The 26,965-nt window shown below is 45.7% G+C and overlaps 3 protein-coding genes across 4 annotated transcripts in view; 2 read left to right on the top strand and 1 right to left on the bottom strand.

Moving 5' to 3' along the window:
• Window positions 1–20,607, bottom strand: part of brd3os (BRD3 opposite strand) — a 29,268-nt gene extending 8,661 nt beyond the window's left edge. For both annotated transcript variants that reach the window (XM_082554242.1, XM_082554245.1), the window contains exons 1-3: window positions 20,344–20,607; window positions 17,625–17,717; window positions 16,670–16,732 (exon numbers count right to left, since the gene is read on the bottom strand). The gene's annotated coding sequence lies outside the window, so the exon portion shown is untranslated. The remainder of the gene's footprint in view (window positions 1–16,669; window positions 16,733–17,624; window positions 17,718–20,343) is intronic.
• Window positions 4,954–10,951, top strand: LOC309718722 (inactive phospholipid phosphatase 7-like). Its single transcript, XM_082554235.1, has 4 exons — window positions 4,954–7,394; window positions 7,859–8,184; window positions 9,020–9,201; window positions 9,286–10,951. Exons 1-4 carry the CDS (start codon window positions 7,213–7,215, stop codon window positions 9,487–9,489), a joined length of 894 nt encoding a protein of 297 aa, XP_082410361.1. The 5' UTR covers window positions 4,954–7,212; the 3' UTR covers window positions 9,490–10,951.
• Window positions 20,608–20,932: 325 nt separating the features above from the next.
• gstt2 (glutathione S-transferase theta 2) lies at window positions 20,933–26,868 on the top strand. Its single transcript, XM_082554229.1, has 6 exons — window positions 20,933–21,252; window positions 21,729–22,047; window positions 22,584–22,671; window positions 25,343–25,493; window positions 25,676–25,852; window positions 26,475–26,868. The coding sequence occupies exons 1-6, from the start codon at window positions 21,109–21,111 to the stop codon at window positions 26,619–26,621; spliced, it is 1,026 nt and encodes a 341-aa protein (XP_082410355.1). The 5' UTR covers window positions 20,933–21,108; the 3' UTR covers window positions 26,622–26,868.
• The last annotated feature ends 97 nt before the right edge of the window (window positions 26,869–26,965 follow it).

Raw genomic sequence — 26,965 nt, 5'->3', positions numbered from 1 at the left:
CACTCTGTAAGGATTTGATTGCATCTAAGATTTCCTGCGCCCTAATAGGACTGCAAAGATCTAATCGACTTTCCTCTGATGGTATAGGGAGATTAACATTATCAAGAAACAATATCCTAGCATCTACAGCAGGGGTGTCAAACAGACGGCCCGCAGGCCGGATTAAACCCATTTGCGGGCCTAATCTGGCCCGTGAGATGATTTTGTAAAGTATAAAAATGAGCAGCAATTTTTCAATAAAGAAACTGCTGTTCCAATTGTGTCCATTGGATGGCGCAATAGCAATTGTGAGCTACTTTGTTTTGCCCGCGAAATTTAAACCTGATGTGCTTTGGCACCCTCATTGGCCCAATATGTCTCTGTCAAAAAGAGAAAAGTGGCTGCAGAGTGCAGTGTTCCAAGAAAAATGGTCATCCTGTTTATTCACGGAAGTGAAAGCTGTATGTTTGGTGTGTTCCCAGCGTGTTGCAGTGCTGAAAGAATATAACCTCCGTCGCCACTACGTGAGTCTTCATGCCGACAAATATGACAACTTTCAAGGACAGCGGAGAAGAGAGAAGGTGAATGAACTGTTGGCGGGTCTGAAGAAACTGCAGTCTGTGTTTACTCACAGCCGAGGCATCAGTGATGCTGCAGTGAAAGCTAGCTACCTCATTGCCAACGACATTGCACTAGCTTCCAAACCATTTAGTGAGGGTGAATTTGTAAACACATGTATGATGAAGGCATCGGAGATTGTGTGCCCCGAAAAGCGCCAGGCCTTTGCAAATATCAGCCTGACAGGAAACACAGTTGCCGACAGGATTTCTGATCTTTCAGCGGATTTGGACAAAAAATAGTCATTTATTGTGTTTTCAGTTGCAATTGATGAAGGCACATTACAGATGTTGCACAACTGGCAATTTTCATCCGCGGAGTTGATGACACATTGACCGTCACCGAGGAGTTCGTGGAGTTGGTACCGATGACAGATACAGCGACCGCAGCTGATATTTTCACCGCACTCGTCGGCGCGTTGGACAGGGTCGGAGTGGACCGGTCCCGCGCTGTCAGCCTGGCTACAGATGGTGCGCCCTCAATGATCGGGAAGAAAGCAGGCGTTGTAAAAAGGTTCAGAGATAAAGTGCAATCTGCAAATGGAGGACGTGGTTTTTGGACTTTTCACTGTATTTTGCACCAGGAGGCTTTGTGTTGCAAGTCACTGAAAATGGATAACGCCATGAAGGTGGTCATCCAAACTGTTAATTTCATCCAGAAGCCTCAATCAGCGTCAGTTTGACAGTCTTCTCAGAGAGAAAGACCACATCTATGGCCTGCCATACCACACTGCGGTAAGATGGCTGAGCCGAGGTGCTGTGCTGAGGCGTTTCTTTGATTTACGAGAAGAAATTGAACAGTTTATGGAAGAAAAGGGGAAACCAGTGTTAGAATTTCATTCTGCAGAATGGATGCAGCACCTTGCATTTATGGTGGATGTTACAGAGGACCTGAATAACTTGAACAAACAGTTGCAAGGACGCAACAAAGTTGTCACGCAGTATTATGACAGCATTTCAAGTTGAAGCTGTTATTGTGGGAGACGCAGCTCGCTGGTGGTGATGCAGCTCACTTCCCCTGTCTGAAAAATGTGTGCACGATCCAAAGTGTGGCGGATATGAAGCAGTTCAAAGATAAAATAACGGGACTATTACTAGAGTTTGAGCAACGATTTCAGATTTTTGGTGAACTGGAGAAAGACTTCAAAGTTTTGTGCTCGCCGTTCACCATGAATCCCTCTGATCTGCCCGTCCGGATCCAACTTGAAATAACAGACTTGCAGCGTGACTCGGATTTGAAGGGAAAATTTGCTGCAGCTGACTTGAACACATTCTATCAGAATCTCCTGCCAGGTTACCCCAACTTAAGATAAGATAAGATAAGATAGAACTTTATTAATCCCTCGGGTGGGTTCCTCTGGGAAATTCGACTTCCAAAAAAAGCACAGCAACGACCAAAGTTACAGTTACAGAACTGTTTTATATATATATATACACACACACACACACACACACACACACATATATATATATATATATATAAATACAGAGACAAATATAAATAAAATATACGAAGGGGATAAATAGAATAAATAGGAATAAAAAATAAAAATACAAGTGAATTGCACATTTCAAGTATTGAATCTATTGCACTGTTGACTATTTACAAAAGGTATTGCACAGTGAGGTGCAGAGGCACTACAGCTTAGTTGTTCCCCCCTCCTTTGTCCTCCTGTCTCCCCTCCCTCTCCCCTCCAGAGAGGAGTTAAACAGTCTGATGGCGTGTGGGACAAAGGAGTTTTTAAGTCTGTTAGTTCTTGTCTTTGGGAGAAGCAACCTGTCACTGAACAGACTCTTCTGGTTGTTAATGGCCGTGTGCAGAGGATGCCCAGCATTGTCCATAATGTCCAGCAGTTTCTTTAAGGTCCTTTTCTCTGCCACTGTCACCAGAGTGTCCAGCTTCATGCCGACCACAGAGCTAGCCCTCCTGATCAGTTTCTCCAGCCTGGATGAGTCCTTCTTTGCTGTGCTGCTCCCCCAGCACACCACAGCATAGAAAAGTACTCCAGCAACCACTGACTGGTAAAACATCCTCAGGAGCTTCCTGCAGATGTTAAAAGACCTCAGCCTCCTGAGGAAGTACAGTCGGCTTTGGGCTTTTTTATACAGGTGCTCTGTGTTGCATGACCAGTCCAGTTTATTGTCCACCCACAGCCCGAGGTACTTGTACTTGTTGACCACCTCCACCTCCTCCCCCTCTATCTGAACCGGCAGTGGACCTTCTCTGGACCTCCCGAAGTCCACAACCAGTTCCTTAGTCTTTGAGGTGTTGAGTTGCAGGTGGTTTGTGTGACTCCATGCGACAAAGTTCCTCACCAGACTTCTGTACTCCTCTTCCTGATCATCCCAGATACACCCCATGATGGCTGTGTCGTCTGCAAACTTCTGAATGTGGCATATTGTTCCTCTCCAACTTCTGCTCCACCTTCCTCCTGTAGGTGTCCTTTGCTCCCTCAGGCAGCGTTTCACCTCCCGCTGTGCTGCTTTCATCTCCTCCTTCACTTTGCTCCTGAAAGCCTTCTTCTTCATGTTGAGGACAGCTTTGACTTCCTGTGTTACCCACGGTTTGTTATTAGGATAACACCGTACCGTCTTAGCAGGGGCGACCGTGTCCACACAAAAGTTGAGGTAGTCTGTAAGACAGTGTGTCGCCCCCTCTATGTCCTCACCATGTGGGCTCAGGAGCACATCCCAGTCTGTGGTGTCATAACAGTCTCTCAGAGCATCCTCCTTTTCTGGGGTCCATCTCCGGATGGAGCGCGTTGTGACAGGCTGCCTTTGGACGAGGGGTGTGTATTGTGGCTGTAGGTAAACCAGGTTGTGGTCTGACTTCCCTAGTGGGGGGAGGGAGGTGGCTCTGTATGCATCTCTCACATTAGCATACAGTAGGTCAATTGTCCTGTTGCTCCTTGTGGGACAATTCACAAACTGGTGAAAAGCAGCCAGAGTAGAGTCCAGTGTGGCATGATTAAAGTCTCCAGATATAATAATGAAAGCCTCGGGGTTTTGTGTCTGAAGTCTTGCTGTGACTGTGTGTATTTTCTCACAGGCAGCTGTTGCGTCGGCCCTCGGAGGGATGTAAACACACACACAGATCACATGACTGAACTCCCGAGGTAGATAATATGGCCGCAAGCTAACAGCTAGCAGCTCCAGGTCCGGACGGCATACCGAAACTTTAACGGAGACGTGTCCAGGGTTACAGTATCTGTTGTTAACGTAGACAATGAGTCCCCCACCTCTGCTTTTTCCGCTGGCCTGCGTGTCCCTATCGGCTCTCACGGATGTGAAACCGCATAGGTCTACGTTAGCCTGCGGCGTTAGCTCGGTTAGCCACGTCTCCGTGAAGATAAACAAGCTGCACTCACGGTATAGTCTGTGGTTGTTCAGAGCGCACAGTTCGTCAATCTTATTCTGTAACGAGTTCACGTTGCCCATGATCACTGTCGGGATTGATGGTTTGAATCGCCTCCGGTGATCCGCTCTCCTCGCTCCAGCTTTGCAGCCTCTGTAGCTCCTCTTTAGCTCGGCCGGGATGTTGTGTCGCATGCCGGTCTGTCCCTTTGTTTTTAGTGCCAGCAGCTCCGCTCTCGAATAGATGAAGGAGCTGGTTCCAGAAGTTTTGAAAAGTGCATTATCCATCTTGTATCGCTATATCTAAGAGGTATAAGTAGAGGAAGGTGAAAAAAACTTTGAAAAACCTAGTCTAAAAAAGTTAAAGTTAACAAAAAAGGTGCGGTGTTGCAGAGCTACTTGGAAAGGCTGCCGTCACTCCAGCGCCATCTTGCCAACTTGACGCCCTCGCTGCAAAACTATTGTGCATGTTGGGAAGCACGTATCTTTGTGAGCAAGTTTCTCTGTAATGAGCATAAATAAAACAAAACTGCGCTCAAGGCTCACGCACAGGCACTCGAATCACATCCTGAAGTTAGCTGCCGCTCAGGATGTGAAGCCTGATATTGATGAGCTGGTGAAAGCTAAAGATGCCAGGTATCAGGAGTCACATAAACGATGCAACCCCACTGAAAGTGCTGCATGAGACACCCTGATGTAGTTCTGTGAATCACTGAGGCACTGTGTGCTTGTTCTTTGTCCTCAGAATTTTCAAATAACTTGAGATGTTTTATGATTAATAGCTATGTTGTGCTTTTGGACACACTGTCCTCAGGCTCCAGCTTTATGTTTATATGTTTTTATGTTGATGTGAGAGTGTTTCTAATTGATTATATTTGATTTATATATTTAACTTATTCTGTGGTTCTTGTACTTGTTTGGGGAACAGCATTTCATTATTTTTATCTACATTGCTGCCTGCGAAGTGACACCCTGATGTAGTTCTGTGATCTGTGAAACAGTTCTGTGAATCACTGAGGCACTGTGTGCTTGTTCTTTGTCCTCAGAGTTTTCAAATAACTTGAGATGTTTTATGATTAATAGCATGTTGTGCCTGTACTACTTTGGGCATACTGTCCACAGGCTCTAGCTTTATTTTTATGTTGATCGTATTAAAACAAAGAAAACAATCTGAAGTTGTTATGTATACAATGATTTTACCAGTCCAGCCCACTTGAGAATAGACTTTTCTCCATGTGGCCCCTGAACTAAAAAGAGTTTGACACCCCTGATCTACAGTACTTTGACACTCAGGGGAATATCCTGATAGAACTCTTTCATTATTTTGCTGATAAGTTTAGCCTCGAATTGTAAAACACCTTTCTTATCTTTTAGAGAGGGTATTGCATAAGAGCCCTTTTTCCCCTGTGCAAGTCGGGCAAGTAAGCGTCCAGGTTTGTTGCCCGATTCAAATAATCTATGCTTTGCATAGAATATTGCAGTTTCTGCTTTCTGAGTTAGTAGTTGGTCCAGGGCTGATCTGGCTGCATCCAGTTTTTTAAGCACAGAAACAGACGAGGATTTCTTAAACTCCCTCTCCAAGTTAGTCATGTCGCGTTCAAGTACTAATTGTTTGGCTAAGGTGCTCTTCTTTTTCGCTGAGGTGAAAGAGATAATAGAGCCCCTGAGAAATGCCTTACCCGCCTCCCACAGAGTAGAAGCACTAACCCCTGGTAAGTCATTTGTAGAAAGAAAAAGTTCCCACTGATCTTCTAAATATTTGACAAATTCAGGGTCACTAAGGAGAGCTGGGCTTAGCCGCCAGTGTGTAAACAAGGGACCATAATAAGGTGGTAATAACTCCATTGAGACTGATGAGTGGTCTGAGAGAGCGCATGTGTTGATCAAACAACCCCGAGTTCTGTCAAGGACAGATCTAGAAACAAACATGTAATCAATTCTGGAAAAAGAAAACTGTAAAGTCTTTCACATGTGGATTACAAACTCTCCAGGCATCAAAAAGACCAAGATCTGAGCAGAAGTCCACTGCAGCCTTTGCCATTTTTGAAGGTGGTTGAGATTCTGGTGGATCATAATCAGTTTCAGGACTCAGACCACAGTTAAAATCCCCACCAATTATTACGTGATTCAGACACACAGAGGAGGTTTTTGCCAGAAGGTTTGAATAAAACAATCTATCTAAAATATTTGGTGCATAAACACTTCCTAATAGAATCTGTTCCCCATATAAAAGCCCAGTAATCAGAATAAATCATCCGTATCCCTCACAATAGTATGTAGAGTGAACGGTAGATTTTTATGGATCAATATTGCAACGCCTCTACGTAATCAGTGCTTGACATTTAATCAGCTGTGTGAAAACCAAGGAGGAACCCACCCGATGGATTAATAAAGTTTTATTTAATCTAATAACTTTAATCTCAGCCAAACCGATTTACTCACGAACAAACAAAACACTGAAAAAAGCCCAACAATAACATGTTTAAGTTGTCTAAGTGACTCATATATCACGTTTAACCTGAGCAGCGAAAGTCCGCGGTGATCTGAAAATGATGTGCCGGGAGTTGTGCCGTTCTCGGCGGCTTCAGTGACCCTCGAGCTCCCGGCGAGCTATCGAGCTGGTGGGTAACAGACGTCTCCGAAAACGTCGAAGCACTTTTGCAAATATGCGATATCTTGATAAACCGAGCAGATATTTGAAGTTTACACAGCTACTTTCTCGCCTGAAAATATGTTAAAAGTTTATTTTGTGACCCAGAAAGATTAGTATGAGTAATTTTAAAACTTAGTAGCGGCCGCCATTGTTGGAAACTGGAATTGCCTGGGCTGCGCTATGAATTCTGGGATATGGTGGCAGTAAAGGACACACCCGACCCATCCTTCAAATCTGGGGAAAAGGAGGACGCATTTGTCGGCTGCATTCAGAGGAGTCTGTGAATTGGGACAGCCTTCTTCGCGTTGCTGTGACGTAATCGTCTACAAATGCGGCCTCTGGAGGATGCAGCCGACGTTTTGGGACAGCTACAGCCTCATGTCTATTTACTTTTGACCTTTGACCTGCCACCCCCATTATGATTCAAGTGTCCACATACCTTTGGTGAGACGCAGTAAAATAGACAGAGTATCCCTTTAACACCCCCCCCCCCCACACACACACACAATAACAGCTGAGAGCAGAAGAAGAAGGCCAGCAGGTCTATTAATAGCAGATCCCACAGAGTCAGACCCGGCCCAGCACGTCCTCCACCGCTGCACCACCACCATGCCCGGCAGCCAGGCCCAATTCCGGGCCAGAGACCGCAACAATGTCCTGAACCGGCCCGAGTTTCTGTCCCTGAACCAGCCATCCCGCCGGGAACAGGCGGTGGGGGAGGGACGGGGGGGCGGAGGTCCGAGGAGACCTGTGTTCAGACAGCAGAGTCAGCAGGACAGCACAGGGGGGAGGTAAGACAAACAAGCTCCGCCCACAGACTCGGGACCTGGACCGAGACCAGAGTTTCATTTAGGTGCTCAAACTTTTTCTGTGACCCGATCCTGGATCATCTTCAGTTAAATTCAATAATGCAAAATCAGAATGTGACCTTTAAACGTAACGGTGCTTTAATAAAACCTTCTGAAACCCGACGCCTGAGAAGAGCCGAGTTATTTTTAAGGAGTTCAGAGCTCAGTCTGTGACCACCTCCTCAGACTGTGGGAGCTCCTCTCCCTCAGCATTAACATGCAGAGAGGAAGCTGCCTGACAATCAGATTTTAGGTGGTGATCTCAGTGTTCGCTGATGCTCCTTCACTGGGCCAGTCTGAGCACCTGTAAACAAAAGCATGATGGGAAGTGTAGTTGTGTTCATGCAACAGTCTGTTTACCCACATAAAATGTGGGTTTTTCTAATGGAGTCTGGTCTTTTCCTCAGGGGGGCCAGAGAGTCCTCCGAGAGCGGTCCAACTGCTGACAGCGGCGGTGCGAAGGATGCCTCCCGCTGGCCGGAGCAGGACTGCATGCAGCTTAACCCGTCTTTCAAAGGTATCGCCATCAGCTCTCTGCTCGCCATTGACATCAGTCTCTCAAAGCGTCTAGGGGTCTGCGTGGGAGCCCGCGGCTCCGGGGCCCCGCTCCGCCCCATGATCACCTTGCTGGCCCTCACTGGCCACGCCCTCCCCTGGATCTGTGGCACCCTAATCTGCCTGTGGAGGAGCAGCACGCTGGCTGGACAGGAAGTGCTTGTCAACCTGTTGCTGGGTCAGACACCTGTCTGTCTCTCTGCTGTCTCGTCTGTCTCTCTGCTGTCTTAACTGTCTCTCACCTGTCTGTCTCTCACCTGTCTCTCGCCTCTCTCTGTTGTCTCTCACCTGTCTCTCACCTGTCTGTCTCTCGCCTCTTTCACCTGTCTCTCACCTGCCTGTCTCTCTGCTGTCTCACCTGTCTCTCACCTGTCTGTCTCTCTGCTGTCTCACCTGTCTGTCTCTCGCCTCTCTCACCTGTCTCTCACTTGCCTGTCTCTCTGCTGTCTCACCTGTCTCTCACCTGTCTGTCACCTGTCTGTCTCTCTGCTGTCTCACCTGTCTCTCACCTGTCTTTCTCTCGCCTCTCTCACCTGTCTCTCGCCTGTCTGTCTCTCGCCTCTCTCACCTGTCTCTCGCCTGCCTGTCTCTCTGCTGTCTCACCTGTCTCTCACCTGCCTGTCTCTCTGCTGTCTCACCTGTCTCTCACCTGCCTGTCTCTCGCCTGTCTCACCTGTCTCTCACCTGCCTGTCTCTCGCCTGTCTCACCTGTCTCTCACCTGTCTGTCTCTCGCCTGTCTCACCTGTCTCTCACCTGTCTGTCTCTCTGCTGTCTCACCTGTCTCTCACCTGTCTGTCTCTCGCCTGTCTCACCTGTCTCTCACCTGTCTGTCTCTCTGCTGTCTCACCTGTCTCTCACCTGTCTGTCTCTCACCTCTCTCACCTGTCTCTCACCTGTCTGTCTCTCGCCTGTCTCACCTGTCTCTCACCTGTCTGTCTCTCGCCTGTCTCACCTGTCTCTCACCTGTCTGTCTCTCGCCTGTCTCACCTGTCTCTCACCTGTCTATCTGCAGCGCTGATACTAGATGTGATGACGGTTGCTGGGATGCAGAAGTTGGTCAAACGTCGGGGACCGTGGGATTTCCCGCCAACCTTTTTTGACTACATTGCCATGGATATGTACTCGTTCCCAGCAGCCCACGCCAGTCGGGCCGTCATGGTGTCCAAGTTTCTGCTGAACCACCTGGTGCTGGCGGTGAGTAGCTTGCTGCTTCACAGATAACAAAGACTGGAACAGTTTACAAACCTGATCCAGGTGTGTCCGCCTCCTGTCCTCCAGGTGCCTCTGAGGATCCTACTCTGCCTGTGGGCCTTCCTGGTGGGCGTGTCTCGGGTGTTGCTGGGGAAACACCACCTGTCAGACGTAGGTTGCGGCTTTGCACTTGGCTTCCTGCACTTCAGCCTGGTGGAGTCGGTGTGGCTGGACTCGGCCACCTGCCAGACGCTCATCTCCATCGGCACGCTGGGCTGGACTCTGGTCTGACCTGGTCCAGACTGGTTCTGCTGCAGACTCGGGTCCAGCTTCGCTGGGTTTTTCTGCCCTCCATCAGCTCAGTGCTGCTGACAGGAGGCAGGGGCCATGTGGTCCCAACTGTGGAGGACCTGAGGAGGGCTCGTAGGAATGTTTGAGTCACAGGTACTGAAACAGGAAGTGTCTGCAGTCCCACGTCCTGTGGGCTTTTCTTTCTTGCCACCATCTCAGATTCTTCAGTAAAATTTTGTTGAATTTTTTTTTCATGTCAGAAACCGAGTTTGGACTTTCATTCTGCTAATGTTGAATTTTATTTGAAGAACGTCCTCAGCTGTTTGAAGCTTCATAGTTTTTGCATTGTTCACTGAGAACAGAGTTCACAACAAAAGCTGAAGGTTGCTCCTCAGAGCTAAAGCTCGGGTGTTATACTGGCGCTACAGATTCTCTTTTCGGGGAAGTTTTCCCAAAACGATTGTGTTGACTGTCTCATCAAATCTCAGAAACTTTCGAACAGGTGCTGATTATGTATCTGAAAGTGTGACGATGCCAGATTGTATAAGAAAGGCTGACTCGTGAAGTGCAAACAAACCTCTCAGGTTCAGACTCCTTCAAACTCTTTTCTTTTCCTGATGAGTCGGCATCAGCTCGATAAGTGTTTGTCAGCATGGTGAATACCTACAGAAGCATTCACAGAAATACGCCGCGACTGTAAGGCTGCCATCGTGTCCCACAACAAGCAGCCAATGAGGGCAATATTTATCAAAGACATGAACTTTGATCTTAACCCCTAACAGCATCCACGTCTCTGTTTGCACTGCTGTGGTTTAGCAGGTTTACAATTTGTTTTCAGAATCTCCACAAGAACAGGCCTGCCTGAGTCTTCCAGAAACGGTCCAATCAGAAGAACCTTAAAGGGGAGGAGCTAAATCAGCTTGTTTAGGACAAGGGATGAAGGGAGGGGCTGCACCATGCCTAGTGTGAACTGTGACTCATGCAAAGCTGCTTTATTAGACTTCAAGTATAGATTTAAAGAATGGAAGTGAGCCCAACATCGCCTCCTCAGACAAACTTTTTATTAAAACAAAAAATTGTCCAAGTTTTTCTTCTGTTCTAAACGCTGTTACCGGAGCGCCGTCTTTATGCAGATTATACCCTGATCTGTATTGCTCTGTTTCTCTGTGTAAAACATCCCGGATCTTAAACTTGAGATTTCCCTTTTCCTTTTGTTAGTGTCTGTCAAACAGTATTTCAGCTAAAAACATTATATTTAACTCTTCAAAGCTCAAATACAGAGAGTTCATGATTCTAGATGAAAATGAAGAAATGAGAATTCACCATGTTTCATCTGAAGGTTTCTGTAGTTTTTCTGCCCCTACATTGGCTAGTTTGTCCTAAAGCTGAGATGATGAAACATGTCAAGTTTAAACTATGCATCTGTTCAGAGTTGCTAAATAAAACCTGTTTGTTGCCTAAACTGTGGTGGGAGTGGTTCATGTGCAGGTGTAGGTGAGGGTCATGACCCCCATCTGCACCTGCATCGCTTACAGAAACTTGTTTGAAGCCTTTGATCAGAGAAGGCCAGATGTTTTCAGCTCAGACTGACTGTGATCCTGTCAGTCTGAGCTGACACACATTGTGTTTTAGGACAGAAAGTAGTCCTGTTGTTGTTTTTGAGTAACACTGGTTTGTTAATGGAAAAAGCAAAAAAAAATATAAACCTGTAAAACATTAAAACATGATTTTTTTAAATGATTCTATCAATAATAATAATAATAATAATAATAATAATAATAATCTTAAACAATAAAAGCCTTTAGGGAACAAAGTGACTTACTGTTGAACAACAGGAGGACTTTTATTATGAAAGGGAGGGGAGAGGAAGTGAAGATTGCTCCCCAGAAATGGAAAAAGTCCATGATGAAGAGTCAAGGACAAACACAGCCTGGAGCTTTTCACCAAAATAATTGACAACCTGAAGCGATTTCAAAATAAAAGTCTCTTCATCTGCAGGTTTAAAGTGCTTCCAGTCCTTGGAAAGTTTAAGGCTTTTCTTGTGGATCAAAGAGTTACTGAATTGGCCCTTTAACTGAACTGGTTTCCAGTCTGGACCTGGTTTAGTTGTATCTGTGTGTCTTCCAGGTGAATTAAACCAGTCAGGGTCAGGCTGTGGACTGCGGCGAACACAGTTTGATGATCTTGTGGTTTTCCAGTGCGGCGAACGTGATGATGTTTTCTGTCGTATGACAGGTGGTTAAGGTCACCACGTATCCACAGACACGGAAACAGAACCAAAAACCAGAAGACCAGCGACAAATCCACAGAGCTTCCTCCTAAACAGAGTTCTCATAGTGAAGACAGTCACAGAAAATTCTAAGCCCCGCCCACATATGAAGCGCTTTGTGTAGCTAGCATCAGTGAAGCGGTGTGAAAGGGTGAAGGTCAAACCTGTGAGCTTCTTAATGATGTCTTTGGTCTGAAGGTCCAAGTCAGACACGATCCACTGAAACACACGGGTCAAAGGTCAGGGCCTGCGTCCTGTGAGGGCTGAACCGAGCTGACGTCGAGCTTTTATTCTCACACTGACCGTCTGAATTTAGGGATGAACTCACGTCTGAAATCATCCGATCTCAGCTGCGAAGCTGCTAATACAACAGACGGCATGTCTCTCCTCGGCATGTGCAGACAGCGTCCAAAATGAGTCATCACGCCGTGGTGGACCAAACGCACACTGCAGGTCACATGACCTGTTCCTTGAAAACTGCACAGACAGTTACCGGGAAGAAGTTTTGGAATTCCCAAAATGGAATAATCCTCATCATTAAACCCTGCCACAGATTACAGGTGAGGGGTACATAGAGGTCAAAGGTCAGCTTTGCTTCCTGTGACAGACAAGTTGGCGAAGACGGAGTACTTCTGATTCTCATCTTCACACACTGAGACAGAGCGTACCTTTCCTTTGTGTAGTCCCAGAGCGTCAGCGTGCTGATGAGAACAGACAACGGCGCCATGCTATTGTCCGTTCACAGAAAACTTCACAAAATGCAAATTAAAACCCTTAATGTGAGTTCTAAAGTCATCCGTCTCCTGTACAGGTGCTCTGAGGGGAAAATTATCAAAACAGTCTCTGAGGCTTTAAACATGTTAATTTTAACGTGAGAGTGTGCGGGGGCTGACTCACTGCTGCCTCTGCTGGACGTTAGAGGAAGTGTTGAGAAAGATTTAAGTGATGCCCTTATTGAGAACAGGTGTGGCAGTAATCAGGCCAGAGAGATTGAACTCAGCTTTTCAAAGATGTGATACACCTCAGTTAATTTATGTTATAATCAGGGGTGCACATGAGTGGTCCGCAGGTGCGCACGCGCTGTCAAAATAAAAGACGCGCACCAGATAAGAAGTTGCAAACCGCGTTTGCGTCCATATAAAAGGCACTGTTTTTGTCCGCGAGAGTGGGATTTTCACAGCATATTCCGCACCACATCTCTGTGCGTTCATTGTTTGTTTGAAGCCAGCTCACCTCCTGCAACCACTTCTCCGAGAATGCGTGCTTCTTTTGCGGTTCGGACTCCTTCTGATATTTCTTTGGAGGTGGAGGAACACCAAAGTAATTGCTTAAAGGAGTTTCTTTGACATCTTTAAGAGTTCTAAACAAATGTCTGTCCTCCTCCAGAAAATCTTATGTACGCAAACTTCTTATCTGGTCTTTTTAAAGCTGTGGGAGTCCAGTGATCCACAGTGACAGCCATTATCCACATACGGTGAAAACATGGACCAGTGGTGAACCTTCCCAGGAGTGGCCCGCCAACCAAAATTACCCAAAGAGCAAAAAGAAGAAAAAACCCCAGAACAACATCCAGAGAACTGAAGTTAAGGTCAGAGTTCATGACTCCACCATAAGAAAGAGACTGGGCAAAATGGCCTGAATGGCAGGGTTCATGGAGAAAACCACTGCTGAGCTAAAGGATAAAGGCTCGTCTCAGTTTGCCAGAAAACATCTGGATGATCCCCAAGACCTTTGGGACAGATGTGTGTGTCCCATTACATCTGGCATGAAACTACCACAGCTTTTCAGAAAATGCACATCATACCAGCAGTAAAATATGGTGGTGGTAGTGTGATGGTCAGGGACTGGAGACTGTGGGCTACTCAAAGTCCTGACCTGACTCCGATTGACATGCCGTGGCATGACCTTAAATAAGCAGTTCATGCTCGAAACCCCTCCAGTGGGGCTGAATTACAACAATTCTCCAAAGATGAGTGGGCTGAAGTTCCTCCACAGCTGTAAAAGGCTCGTTGCTACTTATCTCAGACGCTTGATTGCAGGTGTTGGTGCCAAGGGTGCCCCAACCAGTTATTAGGTTTAGGGACAATCAAGTTTTCACACAGAGCCATGTAGGCTTGGGTTTGTTCCCTTTAATAATAAGCACTTTCATTTCCAAACTGCATTGTGTTTAGTTGTGTTATCTTTGTCTAACATTTACATTTTTTTGTCTGAAACATCTAAGGGTGACAAATATACAAAAACAATTCCCACCACTGTAGATTGATACCTAAGTACAAAGGGTCTCGGAAACTGCCATGGAAAGACTCACAGCCTTGGCCTTGAAGAGGTACACCAGAGAGATCGAAGGCAGGAGAATAAACTAGATGTTCTCCACTGAACCATCCAAGGTGTACTCGCAGTGACAGGGGGACAATATAAAACCAGCCCCACCAAGGCTGGAGACGGAGCAATACTGGAACAGCATATGGAAGTACATCAGGAAGATGGCCATAACTGACTGTGTGTTTGCTGAAAATGTCAGGCAACAGAAACCTGAGAAAGAAGGGGAGCAAGAACCATCATGGAAGGACAGACCCCTGCACGGTATGTACCACCGGCAGATAGAGGAGGTGGCTGATATCCAGAAATCCTACCAGTGGCTGGACAAAGCTGGACTGAAAGACAGCACAGAGGCACTAATCATGGCAGCACAAGAACAAGCTCTGAGCACAAGATCCATAGAGGCTGGGGTCTATCACACCAGGCAAGACCCCAGGTGCAGGCTGTGTAAAGATGCCCCAGAGACAATCCAGCACATAACAGCAGGGTGCAAGATGCTAGCAGGCAAGGCATACATGGAACGCCATAACCAAGTGGCCGGCATAGTGTACAGGAACATCTGTGCCGAGTATAACCTGGAAGTCCCGAGGTCAAAATGGGAGATGCCCCCAAGGGTGGTGGAGAATGACCGAGCTAAGATCCTGTGGGACTTCCAGATACAGACGGACAAAATGGTGGTGGCTAACCAACCGGACATAGTGGTGGTAGACCCCCAAACTAGGCGAATGGCTCCAGCTGATCCCAGGAACAACACCAGAGATCTCTGTCCAGCAGAGCGCAGTCCTGGGAACAGCTAAGATATTGCGCAGGACCCTGAAGCTCCCAGGCCTCTGGTAGAGGACCCGAGCCTGAAGTCATGATATCGTGGTTTTAGCTGCATGTCAGCCAGTGGTGTTGGAGATCCTTGTAAAAACCAGAGGTGGGAAGTGAAATAAGGACTTAGGTATACTTATTTTTTTTGTGTGTTTGTCAAATGTCAAGTGGGACAACAGGAAGGTTTAAAATGATTTTTGTGGTGTAATCTGTTTAAGCATAACCTGTTTTATTGTGAAAGGGGGTTCTGAAACAGGAAGTAGACAATAAAGGTAGGAGTTTGAGTGCTCTACAAGGTGTCGCTTGAATCCTTGCCTAAAATCCTTGCCACTTATCCCACTTCTTGCTGCAATCCCGCTTCTGACACCATGTGTCAGAAGCGGGATTGCAGTAAGAAGTGGGATAAGGAGGTTTGAAAGATTTCGACTTGCAAGCAACCTGCACCTTAGCTCAGAGACTAACCAGGTAAACACACTCATCTACTGCATGGGGGATGAAGCAGATGATATCCTCCGAGGGCAAGCTTTATCGGACATACAAAGGCAGCCGTACTAAGCAGTAAGAGACACTTTGGATACATACTTTGTTCCCAGGAAAAACATTATCTATGAGAGAGCCCGCTTTAATCAAAGAACACAGCAAGCTAATGAGACTGTTGACTCGTTTGTCACCGCACTTTATGCTTTAGCTGAAAACTGCAGTTATGGTGCACTGCACGATGAGTTAATAAGAGATCGCCTCGTCGTGGGTCTGAGGGACATCAGCTTAGCGGAGAGACTTCAAATGGACAAAGATTTGACGTTGGAGAAAGCAGTTAACCAGGCCCGGCAGTCTGAAGTCATCAAAAAACAACAGACAGACATCAGAGGGGAAAATAAGATGGAAATAGATGCTGTGACAGCGAAGCACAGGGAACAAAAGCATTCAACATTCAAACCCCGAAGAGAACGTAAATGCACAACAAAGGACAAAACACCAAATGGGAGATCATGCTACAGGTGTGGGAAAACCCCTGCGCATGGTAAAGGACAATGCCCAGCAAAAGATGCAACATGTCACTCATGTGGTAAAAGAGGACACTTCAGTAAAGTGTGGAAATCTGTTAAATCTGTGCATGTGATAGAAACAGAGAAAAGTGATGATACACCCGTGTTTCTTGGTTCTGTAGACGCAGGTTCAGATCCTTGGTATGCAGATCTCACTATCAGAAACCACAAAGTTAGATTTAAAATAGACACAGGAGCTGACGTCTCTGTTATCCCAGCCCAGATGTATTACTGCATAAACCAAAATGAGACAGAGTTATGTAAACCAGATAGATCATTGTTTGGTCCAGGGGGTACTCCACTTGATGTGTTGGGTATGAGCAGAGAAACAATTTGCAAAGGTGAACAGGGAATACAGGAAAATGTGTACATTATCAAAGATTTGCACATAGCACTGTTAAGCAGGCCAGCAAGTGTCAAGCTGAACCTTGTGTGTAGAGCTGACAGTATTGACATGAATGTGTTGAATGAGAACTACCCAAAGCTGTGTCAGGGATTAGGTTTAATGCAACAACCTTATACGATTAAGTTGAAACCCAATGCTGTGCCTTTTTCCCTGGCCACACCAAGACGGGTCCCCATCCCTTTGTTAGGAAAGGTGAAACAGGAACTGGAAAGAATGGAGTCCATGGGAGTAATCAGCAGAGTTGAAGAACCAACAGAATGGTGTGCAGGTATGGTCCCAGTGCCAACAAAAAACGACTCTGTGCGTATTTGTGTTGACCTCACTCACCTCAATGAAGCAGCGTGCAGAGAAAAGTACATCCTGCCTTCGGTTGAACAGACACTTGGATCCCTGGCGGGAGCAAAAGTCTTCAGTAAGTTAGACGCAAACAGAGGCTTCTGGCAGGTTCCATTGTCACCAGAGTCAGCACACTACACAACGTTCATTACATCCTTTGGGCGCTTCCACTTTAACAGACTTCCCTTTGGAATAGCGTCAGCCCCAGAACATTTTCAGCGTAGAATGTCAGTGATCCTTAATGGGCTGGCAGGGTTGTCAAAAAACCACAAACACTGGACTTGTGAAAATAAACAAAACAAAAAAGATAAACATGGGTTTAAAAGTAAAGGAAAAAAGGTTGAAGAGAAAGAAAAGTTTCTATGAAAGGTTCTAAATGTTCTTGTAAGTTTGATGTTTTCAGCGAAAGGAGGATGTGGTGTAATCTGTTTGAGCATAACCTGTTTTATTGTGAAAGGGGGTTCTGAAACAGGAAGTAGACAATAAAGGTCGGAGTTTGAGTGCTCTACAAGGTGTCGCTTGAATCCTTGCCTAAAACCACGACAATTTTCTGACCACTTTTTGAACTTGTGGAATCAGATTAAGTAAACTTTTGTTGACATCGAAGTCGTAAGAAAGCATTGGGTTGATTTGTGGTTTATGATTTAGCACAAAATAAACACATATTTTTTAAAGAATCAAGTTGGAAGTGCGTTCTGACACAAACCACCTGTTGCCACCTTCAGCCTTTTACTGGAGTACTTTTTGTTTTGACACTTAAAAGGCCGTGACAGGCAGTAAAGTGTCTGTGTGCGGTTTGTCTCACAGTGCAGCAGAGCTTGGATTTGACAGGGAGAGAAAAGAAAGAGAGCTAAGTTCACTCAGACATGCAGGAAGACAGGAGAGGACAGGAAGAAGAGAGCTTAGTGTTAAAGGTGTGCTGAGCCACTACACAGTGTCCCCTCACCTGCTAATCCTCACTTTAACCTCCAACTGTTGTCATTGTTGTGACGTGGGCAGACCGTGGGGATATGGGGAATGAGGACCCAGGCGCGGTGCTCTGTGTATAAACAGTGCGTTTATTTACAGTGATGGAAAAACATGACAATAAATCCCGTGCTCTCCCGGCCTGATCAGCTGCAAGTGTGTCAAGGTCTTCAGGTGTGGCCAAGGGCCACACCCACACACACACCCCTACATGCACATACGTCTACAAGCAGGGAGAAGGAGGGACAGCAATACAAAATACATACATTATAATATTAGTCCATAACTGCTCAGGGTCCCTGGGTCTGAGCGACCCTGGGACCCTGAAAATTGTAGTTTTTAGGTGTGGAGGCAAAGTCGCCCGCTAACATGTGGAGAGAGAAAACAGGTGTTTTTAAAATTCTCTTTCACTACTTGTGTCCTACAGATTTAAACTAAGTACACTCATTAGAATGAGAAAGTTCTAAATAACTTTGAATACATTTTATATTGTCATGTGCTAATATTATTATGTCAATACAACAAAAGGTTCAGTTACCTTCGTACAAAAACTGTTCATAGAGCTACTTTATACTTTCTTACTTTGGTACATTTCACAGCTTTTGAGTAAAAAACTTGCTTCAGTACTTCAACTGGAGTATTTTAACCCACGTATCTGTACTTCTGTTTGAGTAAAGAAAGTCTGTACGTTTGCCGCCTCTGGTTAAAACTGATGAGTTATGAAATTTAGGCTACGTCCACGGGTATTTTTGAAAACGCAGATTTTTCTATGCGTTTGCATCTTTCGTCCACACGTAAACGGCGTTTTCGGTCACTGAAAACGGAGATTTCTAAAAACGCCTGCCAGGGTGGATATTTTCTAAAACTCCGTTTTTGCATTTAAGTGTGGACGAGAAAAACGGAGAAAAAGCAGCGTCAAAGGTGTGCGCCACGTTATTGTTTCGGTGAAATGGATTTCTACAATACTGTTACTGTTACTTGAACTCTCTGCAGTGTTTAAATGCTTACATACACACACACAGTTACCGTCCCTCCACACATACCACTCGGTTCTGCTTCTATGCCCCATCCTTGTTTACTATTTCCCACCGAGGCTTCTAGTCTTCTGATTGGCCAACATTTCTACACGGTTAGGACTATAGCGCCACCTGCTGCTTTGGCATGTTCATAGCAGGGGCGGATCTAGAGAAATTTTCTTAGGGTGGCATGAGGGTGGCATTTTTTTTCCAAACACATATGCAGGTGGTTACATATGGTTACATGATTCAAATGCAGTAAGTATGCACGTTTTTCATATAAATATAGTCGATAACTTAATCATTGTCTGTAGCCCACATGATTACACACTTTAGTTACATAAAACATGTGAGTTTTGATGCTATGTACTGTATAGCCTGTATGATAAATAAATATGTTGCCCAATAAGTATAAACTCCAGAAAGCTACACAACATGGGGCGCTTCATTTACAAACACAAGTCTAACTTGAGTTTCACTGTTTTTGTTAGAAAACAGTCACATTGTTACAGCTTAAATTACACAAAATGTCAGAAATCTGCACCGTCATGAACAAACATGTAAACCCAATTTTTCATGATTTGTTGGATGAACCCTCTGAGGTCTGAAATACAACCGGCCATTTGTGACTCCTTTTGAGTTTACGTTTGTATTTCACCCTCAGATTGTTTCATTTTATTTTTTCCCCCGTTGCCTTGTTTGGTGTCTTTTAAGCTCAACTGAATTTAGTTGTTTTTTTCACTGACATACTGCATTAGTGTTACTGATCTGAAACCACACAAAGAACTTAAGCTCCTAGTAGTATTTTTTACTGTAAAAAAAAAAAAAAACAGTAAATTTTTATAACTTGAAATGCAAATATAAAACGTACATTTTGTAAACATAAACAACTATTTATCTAAAAATGCAGCCGATACACCTGCTGTTTTTCATTTTGTACAACCATTTAAAAATCTTACTAAAACTAAAATGAGAGAACAATCAGGTGTGGCAATAAGATGCCCCACAAATGATGTGTGCCAGTAAAAACAAGTTTGTCCACCAAAAGACAGAAGAGCACAGGGACAAACCTGCAGGCCCGACAACAGCTGGTGTATCACTGGTTTTCTACTTAGTGACAGTGTTTACAAATGTGCCTCTGTGACAGTCATTAGTGCCCTCACTGACACACAAAACAAAATGACTACACAACAGAACGACTACACAACACAACACACTAAGTAAACACTCCACACTAAACGTCACAAATCTGCCACATCTAAACTCTCTCTCTCGCTCTGTCTCGCTCGCCCTGTTACCGTCACTCCCCAAACTTTTCCCTCTTCCTAAACAACCAAATCCCACATGTTGACTTTTTTTAAATTGGTCGACATGGTGCATTTTTCCACCAATAAGAAAGAGGTGGCTTTTTTCCTTTCTTTACTGTTTTCGCGCTGTCTTTAGAAAACGCTTAAAACACACACACACAAACGTGACGACAGTATTTAGAACGAAGCGTGGCTGATATATATATGATCATAACTCTGGATTTACTGGCCTGTAATTAAAATTTAAAAACTTTGAAGTTGGAACTTTCAATGTGGGCTGAAATAGGCTGCAGCTTGTTGCTGTGTCAGCTTACATCAGTCATGTGATGTGGAGGTGCAGCGTGTCCGTGGACCACAGAGGGTTAATAACACTCACCTTCCTTCCATTTCCACAGTGTAACATCCACCCACCTGTGTAAAAAGCGAAATTCCCATGGTGTTGTTCAAAATGTGCTCTGGCACAATCATAAGCATCGCTTGCGACTGAAAACAAGAAAAAAGCCGGTCCTGCTATGGGCTGAACCATTTGTTACTGGTGCAGGGGGGACACTATGCAATATATTCAGTTTTAGCATTTATATTCACTGCTGACTGTAACTACGCTCAAACTGTTAATGCTGTTTTATTTTAATAAACAACACTGTCATGTGCAAAACTGGGGTGGCACTTGGGGTGGCAAGGGATCATTTTAGGGTGGCACTTGCCACCCCATGCCACACTTCTAGATCCGCCCCTGCTTCCTAGCAGCGTTTTCCTTCATTTCTGCGTTTACGTGTGGACGGGATTATTTTTTAAAACGGAGATTTTAAAATACCCGTGTACGTGTGGACGTAGCCTTAGTCTCTCTGAGCTCCTCGTGTCTAACCCTGCTCACAGGCAGCAGGGCGACGTCACACCGCGCCCTCCCCTGTCGGACTCTGACCTGCAGGGCGGGTGGGGGCTGGGTGGATGGCTGGGACTGTGGGAGGAGGGCGTTGGGTCGGCCTTTGTTATGGCGCCTTCAGCCGTCCAATCATGACCTGCTGATGTAAATCGGTCTGTGTAAATTTCCCACAATGCCCCTGTGCCTCTGTGAGGCGCAGCCTGAAGTAGAGCGGGGGGGAATCGGACCCAGGCCCGGTCCGCTGATCCGCGGGGACTGATGGCGGGGATGAAAGCGACCCGGCAGCGCTGGAGGTGCCGCTTCGGTCTGGGCCTCGGCTCGGCGCCTCACCGTGACCGTGAGCGCCTCCAGCGCAGACGGGCTCATAAGGCGCAGACGGGCCGGGGTGGTCGTGTTACTTCGGTAGCACATATACTAAAATTGGAACGATACAGAGAAGATTAGCATGGCCCCTGCGCAAGGATGACACGCAAATTCGTGAAGCGTTCCTCATTTTCTTTAGAACTAATTCGACTCTGAAATAGTTTGAGAGAGAAGGTTTATTAATGACGAGAGATAAACACAGCAGCTGTTCATGCAGTCTGAACACAGCACACGCCACGGACACGCTCCCAGTTTACAGGAGAACAGAATAATCCTTCAATTGTCCCACAAGGGGAAATTTGGTTGTGTCAGCAGCAATAAAAACACACATATATGCAAAAAGAACAGGACACAGAACAAAAAACACAATTTTTACATATTTAAGCTGAGAAAAGCAATGTGAGGTTATAACAGTAGAAGCTGCTGCAGTGCTGATGTAAACCTCTATGATTGTTGGGTGACTACACAGAGGAAGAGGGTCGTCCTGTCATGATGCTTCTGTGTTTCCTCTGAAGGAGGTGTCAAGGAGGCGCTGCAGTGTCCTCCAAGGAAGCTGTAACCTTTTCTGGGCTGCAGTTGTCTGTGCGGCTGCAGGGGGCGCTGTGGAGCAGCTGTCAGGCTGCAGAACCTCAGGGGAAGACGGACGGCTACCTGCTCACGCTTTTTGTGCTTTTTTCGCTGGTTTAACGGATAAAAACGCCTCGGTCACCATGGCAACAGGCCGGCTGGTGGAGGTGTACCTGGACCTTCTATCGCAGCCCTGCCGGGCGGTGCACATCCTGCTCACCTGCACCAAAATCCCGCACAAAGTGCGCGCCGTGGCGCTGCGGAAAGGTGAGCTACTGACAGGCTGGTTAACCAACCAGCCGGTTAACTAACCGACTAGCCGAGCGGCTAACTAGTCCTCTGACGGCCTGCTCACCCGTGTACGCACTCGGCGCACTTAGAGCAGTTTGTGGGCACACAACTTCAGCTGAACTCCGACCCGAAGAACTTTGACCTACATCCGAGCGGTGCACAGAGCCCGCCAGACCTCACTCAAAATCTCCGGATTTATGCTCTCTCTGACCCCGTGAGAGGAAACTGCATCCGAACCGAGCTGATCCTCATAGAAAACGTCATGAGACTGGTCGGGGACATTCGGCGCTCTTAAACTCACCGAATGTCCGATTTTCACACAGTTTACATGTTTCGGAAACAAAAAATAACAACAGATCATTATTCTGGGAATCTTAAATCACTTGGTTTCCCATCGGAGTTCTGAATGAAGCTGCTGCTCAGACTTCTGTCTGCATTAGAGCGCACACGCTGCAGGCCGCTTTATATGACCTGAGTTTTGAGTGGACTTTTAGCTTCTCTTGTGTGTGCAGGAGAACATCGGACTCCGACCTTCACCAAGCTGAACCCCATGCAGAAGGTTCCTGTCATGGTGGACGACGGCTTTGTCCTCACAGAGAGGTACACACACACACACACACAAAATTCAATTTTATTTACACAGCACCAAATCGCAACAACAGTCGCCTCAAGGTGCTTTATATTGTACAGTAGATCGTACAATAATACACACAGAGAAAAACCCAACAATCATATGACCCCCTATGAGCAGCACTTTGGCAACAGTGGGAAGGAAAAACTCCCTTTTAACAGGAAGAAACCTCCAGCAGAACCAGGCTCAGGGAGGGGCGGGGCCATCTGCTGCGACCGGTTGGGGTGAGAGAAGGAAGACAGGATAAAGACATGCTGTGGAAGAGAGACAGAGGTTAATAACAGATATGATTCAGTGCAGAGAGGTCTGTTAACACATAGTGAGTGAGAAAGGTGACTGGAAAGGAAACACCCAGTGCATCATGGGAATCCCCGGCAGCCTATGTCTATTGCAGCATAACTAAGGGAGGATTCAGGGTCACCTGGTCCAGCCCTAACTATATGCTTTAGCAAAAAGGAAAGTTTGAAGCCTAATCTTGAAAGTAGAGATAGTGTCTGTCTCCTGAATCCAAACTGGAAGCTGGTTCCACAGAAGAGGGGCCTGAAAACTGAAGGCTCTGCCTCCCATTCTACTTTTAAATACTCGAGGAACAACAAGTAGGCCTGCAGAGCGAGAGCGAAGTGCTCTAATAGGGTGATATGGTACTACAAGGTCATTAAGATAAGATGGGGCCTGATTATTTAAGACCTTGTATGTGAGGAGCAGGATTTTGAATTCTGGATTTAACAGGAAGCCAAAACAGGAGAAATCTGCTCTCTCTTTCTAGTCCCTGTCAGGACTCTTGCTGTATGGGCAGAAATCTGTGCCATCAGAAACTGAATTTGAATAAGTTCAGTTTGAATTTGAATTGTAACTTGAATAAATGCTTTTGAAAACTGAATTTGAATTAGTCTAATTTGAAATTGAATTTATATTTTGAAAATGAATTGATTTGCTTTGAAACTGCATTTTATCCTTTAAAAATTCAGCTCTGGAATAATTTCAGTTTCACTTCTCACCATTCAATTTCAGTTCCAAAATTCAGTTTTTTGGAACTTACATCCGGTTCCGGTTCAAGCACAGATGAATAGAACTACGTTTTACTAGCGGACCGAAAGTGTTACCGACGGGAATCTACAGCGTCTTGAGCTGAATTAAGACTTCAGAAGTCATTCGTCATGTCGAATGACCAGCGGATAAACTCTCAGGTTGGTAATAAATGTATTACATGTATAAGAACAAGCGTCAAGTTAACAAATGATAGCCGTACAGTAACTTTTATGCTTATTGTAGCTGCTAGCTAAAAACGCTAATTTAGCGTAGTTTGCCTTGAATTCAGCTTTGACAAACAAATATATCACTTCAAACAGAGGTGATCCAGTAATGCTGCACTAATGAATTAGACTAACTACTCACTTTAGCTAAAGTTATTAAGTTAGCTAAAGAGTTGGGATGCTGTGTAAGACATAAATAAAGCTAAAACACAAAGGTTTGGACACCGTTTTGCATGTTTCCCTACTGTAGGGGTCTCTGCAAGCATACAGAGGGGGTACTCTGAGAGGGTCCAAGATGACAACTTTGGAATTCTACTAGAAACAGTCGATCATATTTGTTGTCAAAGCTGAATTCAAGGCAAACTACGCTAAATTAGCGTTTTTAGCTAGCAGCTACAATAAGCATAAAAGTTACTGTACGGCTATCTTTTGTTAACATGACACTTGTTCTTATACATGTAATACATTTATTACCAACCTGAGAGTTTATCCGCTGGTCATTCGACATGACGAATGACTTCTGAAGTCTTAATTCAGCTCAAGACGCTGTAGATTCCCGTCAGTAACACTTTCGGTCCGCTAGTAAAACGTAGTTCTATTCATCTGCGCTTGAACCGGAACCGGATGTAAGTTCCAAAAAACTGAATTTTGGAACAGAAATTGAATGGTGAGAAGTGAAACTGAAATTATTCGAGAGCTGAATTTTTAAAGGATAAAATGCAGTTTCAAAGCAAATCAATTCATTTTCAAAATATAAAATTCAATTTCAATTTAGACTAATTCAAATTCAGTTTTCAAAAGCATTTATTCAAGTTACAATTCAGATTCAATCTGAGCAATTCAAATTGAACTTATTCAAATTCAGTTTCTGATGGCACAGATTTCTGCCCATATTGCTGCAGCATTTTGGATCAGCTGAAGGCTTTTCAGGGAGTTTTTAGGACTTCCTGATAATAATGAATTACAGTCGTCCAGCCTGGAAGTAATAAATGCATGAACTAGTTTTTCAGCGTCACTCTGAGACAGGATATTTCTAACTTCTCCTTCTCTCACCCCAACCAATCACAGCAGATGGCCCCGCCCCTCCCTGAGCCTGGTTCTGTCGGAGGTTTCTTCCTGTTAAAAGGGAGTTTTTCCTTCCCACTGTCGCCAAAGTGCTTGTTCATAGGGGGTCATATGGTTGTTGGGTTTTTCTCAGTGTCTATGAAGCGCCTTGAGGCGACTTTTGTTGTGATTTGGCGCTATATAAATAAAATGGAATTGAATTAACTTTAGAGATTAAAACACACACACGCTCACTCATTTAAAGTGTGTTCCTGTGAGGCAGGACGGGTCACGTCGGAATCACATGCTCAGTGTAAACGTCAGGTTGTGTCATGTGTTGCAGCGACGCCATCCTGAAGTACCTCACCACCAAGTACGATGTCCCAGAGCACTGGTATCCACGGCAACCAGAGAGACGAGCCCGAGTGGACGAGTACACAGCGTGGCATCACACCAACACACGACCGCACGCTGCTAAAGTCTTCATCCTGGAGGTATGGAGCCAAAATCCTGATTTTGTAAAACACGTCTTCAAATATCTGAAATCAGCTGATCAGGAGACGGCAGCGTGGGGTTCTGTGATGACGCCGCACCTGTTCTGACATCATCAGGAATATAAAGCTGCTGTAATGCCATGAAGGAGCTCAGGTGTGCTTTGTGTCTCCGCCCACCTCAGGTGCTGCTCCCAGCTCAGTCTGGCTCTCCGGTGGATGAGGCCCGTTTGAATCGCGCTCTCTCCGACCTCGACGACACGCTGGATAAACTGGAGTCCATGTTTCTTCGCCGCCAGCCTTTCCTTTGCGGTGATGACATCACTGTGGCCGACCTGCTCGCGGCGTGCGAGCTCACGCAGGTCAGTTTCTGGATGCTCAAGCCCCGCCCCCCTCAGAGAAGCTTTTTGTCTCTTTGGGTATGTTCAGAGAGCTCGTCTCCAAACAGCTGCAGTGAAACTGAGACACAAACAGGAAATGGAGATGCTTCCCCTTCAAAGTAAAAGTTGTAATTCTGCACTGCTGCCAACAAAAGTGCAGCTTTTACTTTGAAAGCAGAGCATGTCTGTTTGTGTTGCACTTTTTAACTTGTCCCTGCCCCAGCGAGCAGTTACAGACATGATACTCTTGTGATGAGGAAGAGGATCAATAGGGGGTCCACGACCCTTTTAGGGACTCTCCAGTTGTTGTTCTTAGAACTGAAGAAGCTTCTCTGATTAAGTCCCAAAGCTTTTCTTTCTGAGCTCCTCAGACTACAATGAGCTGGATGTCTGAGAACCTTCACAGACTGAGTTCAGATTATTGCTTCTCTTCTCATGAAGGATGCTCCACTGTCTCCTCTGCTAAAGGAAGCACTGAAGCTCCTTTCCTTACTCTGAGGACTGACAGCTGATTAGAAACGCTCCCGAGAGGAGCGGGCACTCTGAACGTACCCTCTGTTTGTGTCTGTATGGTTCTGAGCATGCTCAGTGTGTCTCCTTGCAGCCTCTGGGCGGGGGCAGAGACGTCCTGAAGGAGCGTCCTCAGCTGCAGCGGTGGAGTCGTCGAGTCCAGTCGGCCGTCGGTGAGGCATTTGACGAAGCTCACAGCGTCCTGTATGCCCTCAGAGACCGCCGCCGAGCCCGTCTGTGACATCGGCATGAGGGGGAGGAGTTAGTCGAGGGTGTGAGGAGGATAAAGGAGTGGCTCAATTTCACTTTGATTTCTCTGCTTTAAAAACCTCAGAGGCCTTCGAGCCGTCACAGAGTTCCTGGACTCTGATCGATGACAGAATCAATAAATCTATCGATGAATCAATGTTGGAGTTCAATGTTTGAATCAGCTGAAGCACTTTAACAGGAAATGAGCTTTGAAATGAAAATAAAAAAAGCTGCTTGTACTTTGCCCCTTGAGTGTCTGTGACTGAGCGCCCCCCGCAGGCTGGAGGAGGAGCTGCGGCGCTGTAGGCGTGTTCAAACGAGCACATTAAAGAGACT

This window comes from Aulonocara stuartgranti (assembly GCF_965226115.1).
Source record: "Aulonocara stuartgranti genome assembly, chromosome: 12".
In the NCBI taxonomy this organism is placed as follows: Eukaryota; Metazoa; Chordata; class Actinopteri; order Cichliformes; family Cichlidae; genus Aulonocara; species Aulonocara stuartgranti.
The sequence above is the reverse complement of the archived record's forward strand: the minus strand, read 5'-3'. Positions and strand labels throughout refer to the sequence as shown.

Excerpts from the sequence above, each read along its gene's own strand:
- LOC309718722 (XM_082554235.1), top strand. The coding sequence starts at position 7,213 with ATGCCCGGCAGCCAGGCCCAATTCCGGGCCAGAGACCGCAACAATGTC. Across the intron at positions 7,395-7,858 it reads CAGGACAGCACAGGGGGGAG|GGGGGCCAGAGAGTCCTCCG; the intron begins GTAAGACAAACA and ends TCTTTTCCTCAG. Across the intron at positions 9,202-9,285 it reads TGAACCACCTGGTGCTGGCG|GTGCCTCTGAGGATCCTACT; the intron begins GTGAGTAGCTTG and ends CCTGTCCTCCAG.
- gstt2 (XM_082554229.1), top strand. The coding sequence starts at position 21,109 with ATGGCGGGGATGAAAGCGACCCGGCAGCGCTGGAGGTGCCGCTTCGGT. Across the intron at positions 21,253-21,728 it reads GGGGTGGTCGTGTTACTTCG|GAGGTGTCAAGGAGGCGCTG; the intron begins GTAGCACATATA and ends TTTCCTCTGAAG. Across the intron at positions 22,672-25,342 it reads GGCTTTGTCCTCACAGAGAG|CGACGCCATCCTGAAGTACC; the intron begins GTACACACACAC and ends CATGTGTTGCAG.